We start from the raw sequence: 11,045 nt of genomic DNA on the forward strand, positions 1-11,045 counted from the left end.
CTAATGGGATGTTTTCCGGCCCGGTATCCTGGTGGTCACCCCTGGGGGGCCCTCACTGGTCTTGGCCACAGTCTGCACCGAGCTTCCGCACCCCGGCTCCTGACCGCCTCAGTTAGGCACCATCCCTTTTTGCCCACCATGTGTCCTATCCTCTTTTGAAATAATAGCCGCTTTGGGCTCGGCCATCTTCCTGGCCCCCATTTCAATGCTGGCTGAAGGGAGCGTCCACATGCCATCTGGCTGACGCCGTCGGGTGGGCAGGAGCCCCTCGGCCAGCACAGCGTCTGTCCCGCAGCACAGTCAGGAGCGGCAGATGCGAGATGTGAATCCTTCACACTTTCCAGTTTCCATCCAAACCTTCCCCTTAGAGTCCAACCACCCTTGCATTCCCTTATCTTCCCGGCCTGCCTCCAGAAGGTTCTGGAATGGGTGCACAGGGCTCCCACACGAAGGGGTCCCCAAGGGAGTCCCTCCAAATCGCCCCCACCCTCCAGTGAGCCCACGTCCGAGGAGACGCTTTTCATTTTACTGAAACAATTTTCATTTTCTCTTTTAGTTTTATGGCCATCAGGTGGTCATTCACGGCTCACATGGGAACCTGTCAGATTATAATTCGTAGATGGTGTCCTACAGCTGCAGGTGGCAGGGACAATTCTCACAGTGCTTCGGGGTCATTCTATTTGTGGGCAGTGTAATTACAGTATTTCGTGGTCGCTAATAAATGCAATAACCCAGACACAGCCGGATCTTGGTCTTCTAAAATAAATTGCAATTTGTTCTCTCTTGGTTTCATAGTTGTTATTGAGTCATTACACAACACCTCAAAAGGAGACCTGATAAGAGTATAATATCAGGGTGGTGTTTGATAAATGTTCATTCCCCGCACATCGGCCGCTTAACCGGCTGAGCCCCCCAGGTGCCCCTCAAGGACACGCTGTTGACGCTGGACCACAGGCCTTCCCGTGCAGGCCCGGCGTCTGTGGCCCCCGCACGCTGGACTCCGGGCAGAGCCCAACAGGGCCGCAAAGCAGCTTCCAGCGGCTGCGGCGGCTGCGGAGGGAGCTGCTGTGGAGTGAACACGGAAGAGGTGGCGATGGGTGTGGAAGCGGAAGGCAGGCTTGTCTAGCAGGACTCTGGAGGCCAGCAGGGGGAGCCCTCGAGCGCCGCACTGGGGGTCAGCTGCAGACCCAGTCGGTGACCAGGCAAGTTGACCAGAGAGAACCCTCATATAGGAGGAAAATAGGTGGTTTTATTCAAACCCAGATTAAGACACCTGCCCAGGAAACACGAAGTTCACAGAGAAGTGAACCTCCAGAGAGTAAACCGTTTTTACAGGGTTCTATACCTTTTACATAAAGAGCCACAAGTCAATACGTCAGAGGTATATATTCTTGTTAAAGTTCAAAAAGGTTATAGGTTGGGACATAGGCGGGAATCATGAGGCTCAAGGTTGAGGAGGGCAGGGAGTAGCCGCATCGGCCCATACGCGAAGGACAAGATGGTTTTCCTCTAGGCTACCCCTTCGCAAAGCAGGTGTATAAGGTATGCACGGCGGGCCATACACCGGGCTTTTGGTTTAAATATAAAGTTAATATACGCTCAGGCTGCCTTAGAAAGAAATCAAAAATGGCTTCCCTTGGATAGCAGCACTTTAGAGAATTTTTCTCTCACCAGAGGAAGAGAGGGACCTTGCAGGTGGAGGGAGACCTATCCCAGCAGGAGGGAGGGAGGTTTCCCCTTCCCCTGGCAACAGCCCAGCCAGTGAGAGGCAGTCACAGCCAATGAAAGCCCAGTCAATAAGAAGCCACTATATTTCCAGCTCCTACTTTGCTCCAATGGACTTTTTTATTTTATTTTTTAACGTTTATTTATTTTTGAGATAGAGACACAGAGTGAAGGAGGGTCGGAGAGAGATGGAGACACAGAATCCGAAGCAGCTCCAGGCTCTGAGCTGTCAGCACAGAGCCTGACGCAGGGCTCGAACCCACGAACGTGAGATCATGACCTGAGCCAAAGCCGGAAGCTCAGCCCACTGAGCCCCCCAGGCGCCCTGGACTTTTAGTTTATAACAGCCCCTTCCTTATAAGAGTCCTGCTGGGGGCGGGGCGAGTTTCCTGGGCTTGCCCACGGTTTGGTGGTAGCTTGCTTGTCCTGGGTTGCGAGTCCCTGCTATTCCCAAAGACACCCAGTTCCGGCTGGTGGAATAGCCGCAGTTGTAGTTCTCGGGTCAACCGTGGCCTCGGCGCTCCGGGACGCGTGCGGCCAGAACCTGGCAGAGGGCGGGCACCCTGGGCTTCAGTTCTGCCTCTCGCTGGGAAATGGCAGAGGGCGGGCACCTCACTTTCCCACATGGACCTCGTCTGGGAGGGCTTGGGATTCCCTAAGCAGATGCCAACACTTTGTGATGCCCACTGCGCGGCAGGCACGGTCTAGGTGACTGAATCCTCGCTGGGGTTTCATCCCGCACTCCCCCTCCACCATGTGCTGCCTAACTGACTGAGCCACCCAGGCGCCCCTCCCCCACTCACATGTTGAACTCCTCATTCCAGATGTGCTGGGGTTAGGAGAAGGGCCTCGGGGAGGTGACCAGGCCTTGAGGGTGGAGCCCCCCACGGTGGGATCAGTGCCTTTAGGACAGCCGGGCTCAGCGCCACCTGTGGCTCCTCCGGGTGAGGACGCCGTGAGGTGCGGGAAGCAGGAAAGGCGCGCCCTCCCCAGAACCCCGACCCTGAGGCCCCTGCCGGCTGCCGTCCAGGCTCAGCACCATGAGAAATGAGGGCAGCGCTGTCCGTGGAGTTGGGTTACGGCAGCTGGAGCGGACTTAAGAACAGCCGTGGGAGAACGCCTGGTGGGGATGTGCACCGGTGCAGCCGCTCTGGGAAACAGCGTGGAGGCCTCTCAACAAACTGTCCATAGAACTCGCCTGTGACCCGGCACTGGCACTGCTGGGGATCTGCCCAAGGGACACAGGAGTGCTGACGCACAGGGGCCCATGTACCCAATGTTCATAGCGGCACTGTCAACAACAGCCAAATCAAGGAAAGAGCCTAAATGCCCATCACCTGATGAGCGGATCAAGAAGATGTGGTGTATATACACAATGGAGTACTACATGGCAATGAGGAAGAATGACATCTGGCCATTTGTAGGAAAGTGGATGGACCTGGAGGGTGCCATGCTAAGTGAAATAAGTCAGGCAGAGAAGGACAGATACCACATGTTTGCACTCATAAGTCTAACAGGAGAGACCTAAGAGAGGGCCATAGGGAGGGGAAGGGGGAAAGAGAGTTGGGGAGAGGGAGGGACACAAATCATGAGAGACTGTTAAATACTAAAAACGAAGCAGGGCAGAAGGGGGAGGGGGAGGCGGAAGGGGAAAGGGGGGAGGGGGATTTGGAATGGAGGAGGGGATTTGTGGGGAAGAGAACAGGGTGTTTTATGGAAACCAATTTGACAATAAATTACCTAAAAAAAATAATAAAAATAAAACAAAACAACTCTTAAAAAAAAAGAAGAACAGCCCTGGAGTCAGGAGACACCGGAGGGCCAGGATCTCAGGACAGGCCTGAAGCCCCGCACCCCTGCCCGGCGCTGGCCTCGGGGACTGGCAGGCCCTCAGCACCACGCGCGGCCTGCACTTGGGCGCGTCCCCGTCGATTTGGGTATTCCTTCCCTGGATGACCTAACACCGCAGTCCTGCCTGGAGCAGCTGCGTGGGGAGAGGCAGGTCGGGAGCAGGGGTCTCTCCCATCCTTGCCCCCTGTGCCCAGCGCTGCCCCTTGCTCTTTTTCAGGAACCCAGAGCCTCGTTTAGGGAGAGAAAAGGGGTTGTACCAGCCGGCAGCAGGGACCCAGACCAACCCACCTGCGGGAGGCGGGGGCGGGGGAGTGGGCGGGGCCTGGCGGCAAGGCCCCGCCCCCGCGGCCCTCACTACCCGCCCCCGGTCTCCCAGGTGGAGGCTTGTTGAGCAGCTCCAGGGACAGTGATGTGGACTCTTGGACTTGGTGAGTGAGACGAAAAGGTGCCAGGGCCAGTACCTGGTGGAGGGGGGAGGGCATGTGCTTGAGGTGAGCCGCGACACACCTGGCTCCGCCCCTTCTCCCTACAGCACCTGTTTGAGAGCAGAGGGCCACACATCTCCCTCCTGGCTGCCTCGGTCCCCTGCCTTCGCCTGGCCCCCTGCAACATGGCGGCCCTCATGACGCTGTTGACGGTCCACGCCGGACCTCGCTGCACCTTGGCCCGAAGGCAGCAACCCAGGAGTCCCTTCCCCCGTGGTGGCTCTTCAGCCTGCTGTACCCCAACGCTGCCTCCGGCTGGGACGGCCTGACCCCAAAGGGATCAGTCCTGCGAGCTGACCCCAGGGGGCTGCTCCTGGGGGGAAGGCGCCCTAACACGGGTGCTGGGGAAGGAGGCGCACCATGCGCCTCCCGCAGCTCATCAACAGCCTGAGCCCCACCTCTCTGGACCCCCATGTGCATCTCCCCAAAGTGGGACGCGGGCTCGCTGGGTGGAGGTGGCACCGGCTGCGGGGGCGGCTGGACTGTGGCGGTGGGCACAGAGGGTCAGCCGCCTGGCCCGCTCCTCACTGCTGCCCGGAGGGTGCTCGGACGGGTGGCCGTGGAGGGACTTGCCCCCGGGGGTCCCTCCAGCTCAGGCTCCTTGTGGTGACACGGGAGTGCCCCCCTTCAGGAGCCGCCTCCCGATGCCCTGGTGGGCAGGGCCACCTGTGCGGGAGCAGGGGCAGTGGTGGGCCAAGGCCGCCCTTCCCCCAGCCTGCCAGCCCCGGGCTCTCAGCACCCCGGAGACTCCTCACCTGGCCGGTGTCCGGCCGGGCTCCCCAGTGAGGTGTCTGTGCTCATCCTGTGAGTGCATTCCAGGCCAGGTCCCGGGGCCCCAGCGGGGGGGACACATCCTGAGACCACACTGTGGTGGGGGGAGGCCCCCCCAACGGGGGGACCGTAAGGCCCCTCAGCTCAGCCTGTGGATGTCCGCCAGCCTGGCCCGGAGTGGGAGGCTCTCAGAACAAGGGGCTCCGGGAAGCACCCCAAACCCCCAAAGGCAAGGACCGGCCCCCCTCGACGCTCCAAGAACACACGGAACAGTTTATAAAGGAGTGCCTTTGACCTTGTTTAGTGGCTGTGCCTCTGCGAGCGTCCTGGGGCCCTGGGCCTGCTGGCCTTCTGTCTGCAGCGGCGGCACCAGCCTGAGGGGAGGCCCTGTAACCTCCGAGAGACCGGGGTTCTAATCACGGTCTACGGGGGACAGAAACACGCTCCCCGGCACGTGCCAAGGAGGGCCACCGGGTGCTCGGGGGGCGGAGGACAGAGGCTGGAGGTCAGCCCGGCGCAGGGCATGGTCACCGCTGCCTGGAGTGTGAGAGCTGCGCTTGGGGAGGGGACACACGCTGGCCGAGGGAGCCACCAAGAGGCCAGGCTGTGGAGCCCTGAGAAGAGAGACCCATGAGGGGGCGATTTTTTAACGCCCTGGTTCAGTTCTGTTTGCTGAGGGAGGGTCCACATCCCCAGGCCCACAGATCCGAAGTCACACTGTGCGCAGAGGGGCTACTTCGGGTGCACGCCGTGGAGGAGCGGTCGGGTCGCCCTGGGGGGGCCCGGCGCCCCCTGAGCCGCGTTCTGCAGGGCCGAGTGTGGGGCCTCTCCAGTGCTGTTGGCCTCAGCTGCCCCCCGCTGTGCGCCCGGGTCAGGGTGGTCGCGTGTGGCAGCGCCCCGCATCTGTCCCCAGGAAGGCCAGGACACGCTGAGGACGGCCCCCACCTCTTCCTGGAATTCTTTGGCCACGAAATAGTAGGTGACAGCGTCCAGGCAGCAGTTGGCGTTGGCAACGCGGGAGGTCACCTGCACGAAGGCAGCCACCGCCTGGACGGTGGGGCAGGCCGCATCCGTCCACTCGGCCACCAGCTTGGCCAGCAGGGCCACGTGCAGCGGGAGGAAAGAGAGCACGAAGGTGGCCAGGTTGGCCGCCACCACGTGCAGGGCCCTGAGGATGCGGGCGGCGTCCGGGGGCGGTGCCCGCGCACGCCGGCGGGCCAGGAGCCGGAGCACCTGCCCGGAGCAGAAGCCGAGGACCAGCAGCGGGAGGAAGAAGAGCAGGAGGGAGAAGACGAGGGTCCTGGAGCCCCGGGTGCGGCCCTGCCCAAAGCAGAAGCTCTCGCCCGCGCGCAGCCAGGACGCGGGCAGGGCCACCGCCCCGAAGACCAGCAGCCAGAGGGCCAGGCAGGTGAGGGCCGCCTGGCGGGGGCTGCGCCAGGCGCGGGCCCGCAGGGGGAAGCGCAGGGCGGCGTAGCGGTCGGCGGCGACGGCCGTGACGAGGCAGATGCTCATGTAGGTGTTGACGTAGTAGAAGCTTTGCAGGATCCTGCAGAGCGCGCCCTCCGGGGCTCCTGCCGCCGGGCCCAGCGTGTGCAGGACGCCTGGCAGGCTCAGCAGCAGCAGGCAGTCGGCCGCCACCAGGTTGGCCATGTAGACGCGGGTCTCCGTCCACCTGCGCAGGCGGCACCAGAACACCCAGAGCCCCAGGCCGTTGAGTGGCAGCCCCAGCGCCAAGATTACATAGATGGAGACGCTGGTGGCCAGCTGGGACAGGCCGCTCCTCTCTGTGCTGCAGCCCTCAGACCTGTTCCCAGGGCCCGCTGCGGCCTGCAGCCCGACAGCCGCAGTGGGCGGTGAGAAGGTGCGCACTCCAGCTTCACCTGGGGGCCGGGAGGGAGAGGCTGCTGTGGTCTCTCCCTCCTGCTTCACCTCTTCTCCCTCTGCCCCGCACCCCTCTCCTTATCTCTCCTACTTCCTGTGCAGCCCCAGGGCTCCCTCTCTGGACCTCAGAGGGCTCCACGAGGCGGGGGTGGGAGGGGGGACTCCTGCCAAGAGGGTCTGCATTCCTAGATGTGGACAGTGGCCCCTGCCACCAAGGGGACTCTGGGGGCTCCCGTGGCTCTGGGCTTCTCCACCAGAGGCTTTAGCTCAGCCCAGGACCTTTGCCACATTGCTGACCCCCACCTGTGGCCCTGTCCGAGGTCCATCAGGCCGTGACCCATGGAGCGGGACCCCCAGACTCTTCTGCCAAGGGCCACAGGGGGTCTTATTCTGCGAGGAGGGAGCCCCCCAGCCCGTCAGGAGAGCAGTGGGAGCGCCAGGCTGGCCCGCCCTCTCTCCTCGCCTGTTAGTGCCCCTGCTTCTGTGTGTGTCTCCCTCTCCCCGCAGCCCCACTCTGCCCTCCCCCTCTGTTCACTTCCTCCTGGGGCCCTCTTTCCCCTCCCCCTCCGCTCTCCCCTCTCTCCTCCTCCTCCTGCTTCTGTGCTCCACGGCCCCCCTCCCTGTCTGTCCATGGACGCTTGCTGCCCCCTCAGCCCTGACGCCTGCCGGGGCTTGGAGCCCGGGTTCGGGCGGAGGGTGCAGGCACCCCGGGTGGGCAGGAGGGCTCACGGAGGGGGCAGCAGGGCTGCCGGGCCGGGTGCACTTACCCATCTGGGACGGCTGGCGCCTCGGAGGCTGGGGCGGGCTGCTCGCTGCTCTCCGGCCGGCCGGAGGCTGTGGGCACACTTTGTACTTTCTCCAGTGGGCGGGGCCCCATCTCGGTGTGCCGGGCCGCCGCTCAGCCTGCGGTCTGTGCCGCCCTGCGGGCCCTCGCTTCCAGACCCCGGCTCTGGGCCGCTCTGCGGGGCGGCTCTCAGGCCCGGGGGCAGCCTGCAGGGGGCTTCCGGCAGGTCCGTTCTGGCTGGGGGTGCCCCTCCCCGTGTGTGTCCGTGACTGGCACCGGCTGGGAGACTGCGGGCAGGAAGCCTGCGCAATTCATGGCTAGAGGAGCCGGAGACCCTTGGCAGACCCTCCCCACGCAGCTCAGGGGTCCAGGCACCTGGCCTGCCAGGGTGGAGGCTGGGGGGGGTGCTGGGGGTGCCATGGTCACCCTGTGTGGTCAGCCATGTGCTCACCTCTGCTCCGGGCCCCCCAAGGGCTCCCTCAGCCTATCCTGCTTTGCTAGCTCCCTTTCGGGTGGGGTTCCCTAGAGCACCCCCAGGGAAACCCCTGCATCAAGCCTGCATCTCAGAGACGCTTCCAGAACCCAGCCTGATGCAGGGGTGTTCCCTGCCCAGCAGCAGCCTGGCCCTAACCTTGTCCACACCAGCAGCCGGTGTAAGGGGCTCTCTGGGGGCAGGGGTGTTGGGGCTGGCGGAGAGTCTGCTCTCCCAGGACCTGGCGCAGCCCCTGCTGGAACAAGGAAGCCAGAGAAGGCCGCCTTCCCCACCCCACCGGCTGCCCGGGAAGCCTGGAGGGGGCGCCCACTCCCATGAATCTGGGAAAGTCGCACCCTGTGCAGCTGTGAGGTGGGGGGCGGGTGCCCGGGGACCCCTGGGAGGGACGGCCAGCCGCGCAGACTTGGAGGTGGGGGCAGGCACAGCACTGTGCGTGTGGCAGGAGCTTGGAGCCACCTTGCTGCCGGGGGCGGGTGCAGGCCAGTGAGCCCACACAGGTGGGGAGGCTGGCGCGCCCCCCCGCCCCCCCGCAGGGGCTTTTTCGTGCTCAGACTCAGGCACCTTTATCTGAAAGGTTACTTGTGGGCAGTAGTTTCCTGAGGTGCTGACTTTCCTGTTGGCTCAACTCTGTGATCAGCCGCCCCTTCTTGCCAGGCAGCCCTGACACAGGGTCCCGGCGGGGCCCCTAACCCTGCAGGGCAGCTGGGGGGCAGACCTGGAGGGGGGCGGCAGCCCCCACACCCAGCGCCCACCCCCCCACCTGTTCCTGCACTGTGTCTGGTTGACACGCGTCCCCCGTAGGTGACGGACACTTAGTCTCAGGAAAGTTTCCTCCAAGAACTGGAGAACAGGAGACAAAGCGTTTCTCTGCCAGCTACTGGCTGGCGTCTCCCTCACACTACCTTCCGAGAGCAGCCACGGCCAGGCTCGGCCCCCGGCGGGTGACTCGGACCTCCCGGGGCGCCCGCTCTGTGTGGGACCGTTACCGGCCCCGGGGCGCCTGGGCGGCTCCGCCCGGCAAGCAACCTGCTCCTGAGCTCAGCCCTGGTCAGGATCCCATCATGGGGTGAGTTGGAGCCCCACCTCTGCGCTGTCAGCGCAGAGCCTGCCTGGGATTCTGTCCCTCCCTCTCTCTGCCCCTCCCCTGCCCTCTCTATCTCTCAACATAAAGAACCTTAAAAAAAAAAAAAAGAACATTATTGGACACTTAGATTCTGCTCAACCCCGTGCAGTCCTCTGAGTCCCTCCCAGTCGGCATCTGTCCTCGCAGCCACCCAGACCCGTGTGCTTCTCGGGGATTGCTGGTGCCACCATTTCCTGGGAGGCACCTCACTTCATCTGACTGCTCATACTTCCTCTGCTTGTTGTCAGCTGGCCTGGGTTGCCAACCCTCACCAGCCTGCACTGTCCAGACCCTCGCCCCGGTGGCTTCGGTACAGAGCAGTCCCCTAACCAGATCAAATACCATAGGTGTAATTCTGGCAGAGGGAGAAAGACTTGTGTCCTCCCACATTCTAGGACCTGTACTCCTGTTGATGTAGCCTCAAAAGGAACCTGCTTTTCTTTCAGATGCCTGTTGCTTGCTGATTAATGGTGAGCCCAATCCTGATCGATGTGCCAGACTTCCCACTCCACCCTAAGCCCTCTGGGCCAGGATCGGGGTGGTCGGTCTGTAGATTCATGATAGGGAGCTCTTCCACTTGGCCTGGTGCAGCCCAGAGGCCAGACTCTGTGTGGGCCGTGATTAGGGTTCAGAAGTCAGTTGTAGGGACGCCTAACACGTGATTTGGCTTCTGCCCCATTTCTTGTTCCGTCAGGAATTTTGTTCAAGTCCGGCTGCCTTCACCTACCCAGCGCCAGGAGAAGCCACGCGCACTCCCTCTCCGAGCCATGGCCGGGGGCAGGCAGCGCCCGTGGGGGCCGGCAGGGTGGGGCTCGGCTAAGCCTGAGCTTCCCGGGCACTGGCCTCGGAGGGGAGCGCACCCTGAGCACTGACCCCTCCGGGCGGGGCCCCCTGAGTCCGCAGGCCCCGGGGGCCAGGACACAGCTGCCATTCGGGCTCTAACCGCACGCGCGGGGAACCGGGCGGGGAGGCTGTTTGGCGCTCAGGGATGCGGGTGGGTGGGGTCTGAACCCAAGCCCAACTTAGAGCAGCACCATGGCGGGCGGGCGGGCACAGCCCACGCCAGCCCCGGCATCCACACTTGCGCCTGGGCAGTATCCGGGCCCCGCGGCCCCCAGGCGGGGCCTTCCGACGTCCCTGGAGGAAGCATGAGTGCCCCCTCGACGCCCTTGGCCACTTCCTCACCGCCCCCAGCCCTCCAGAAGCTGGGCGGGGGCGCCAAGGAGAGCACCCAAGTGGAGAGCCCGCTGGGAAGTCGCCCCAGCCCCCCACTTCCTACCATCTGAGTGTGGGCAGCACGTGCCTGTCCAAATGCGCACACACGTACATGCACGCATGCGCACGTGCACAGCCCTGGCCGGGTCGGGGGAATAGCTTTGTCCCAACCCCCACGGGGCGGCAGCACAAAGGTGGCCACCGACGCCTCCCAGCACAGAGCAGGCGTCCACCCCAGTACCCAGGGGACCAGACCCTGGGCACTGCAGGTGTTGGCCCCATCCCAGGGCCCCAGGGGTTGACTTCACTCAGTCCTCTGACCCTCTTCCACTCCTGCGGTGGAGTGTCACTGCCGCAGGGTCCGCGCCTGGGTCATTGCCACCCTACCAGGCTTCCTGAAGCCTGCCCACCATCCGTGGGGAGCCAGGCTGCACCTCCTGGAGGGCCTGGGCCCTGGCCCCCGTGCCCACGGTCAGTGTCCTAAGCCAGGGTCACAGAGTCCTGGCTCCTGTGGGCCCTGGCCGTGGGCCTTGGGGCCAGTGCCGCCGCCTCCTGGAAGTCCTTGGCCATGAAGTAGTAGCAGATGGCGTCCAGGCAGCAGTTGGAATCCGAGAGCTTGCCAGTGACGTAGAGGGCGGAGCAGAGAGCGGGGGCGCTCCAGCTCGTGGCTGTGCGCACCGTCAGCACCACGTGTAAGGGCAGGAAGCAGGCCACAAA

The 11,045-nt window shown here is 63.4% G+C and overlaps 2 protein-coding genes across 2 annotated transcripts in view; both read right to left on the reverse strand.

Moving 5' to 3' along the window:
- Positions 1-5,105: 5,105 nt before the first annotated feature.
- Positions 5,106-9,129, reverse strand: LOC115287269 (G-protein coupled receptor 35-like). Its single transcript, XM_029933513.1, has 2 exons — positions 7,481-9,129; positions 5,106-6,712 (listed from the first exon to the last, which is right to left on the reverse strand). The coding sequence occupies exons 1-2, from the start codon at positions 7,482-7,484 to the stop codon at positions 5,565-5,567; spliced, it is 1,152 nt and encodes a 383-aa protein (XP_029789373.1). The 5' UTR covers positions 7,485-9,129; the 3' UTR covers positions 5,106-5,564.
- The window catches only part of LOC115288689 (G-protein coupled receptor 35-like), a 4,900-nt gene continuing 2,982 nt past the window's right edge, over positions 9,128-11,045 (reverse strand). The window contains exon 4 of the mRNA XM_029936157.1: positions 9,128-11,044. Within this exon, the coding sequence (XP_029792017.1) occupies positions 10,809-11,044 (236 nt within the window). The 3' untranslated portion in view covers positions 9,128-10,808. The remainder of the gene's footprint in view (position 11,045) is intronic.

The sequence above is a fragment of the Suricata suricatta genome, chromosome 3 (genome assembly GCF_006229205.1).
Source record: "Suricata suricatta isolate VVHF042 chromosome 3, meerkat_22Aug2017_6uvM2_HiC, whole genome shotgun sequence".
Lineage (NCBI taxonomy): Eukaryota > Metazoa > Chordata > Mammalia > Carnivora > Herpestidae > Suricata > Suricata suricatta.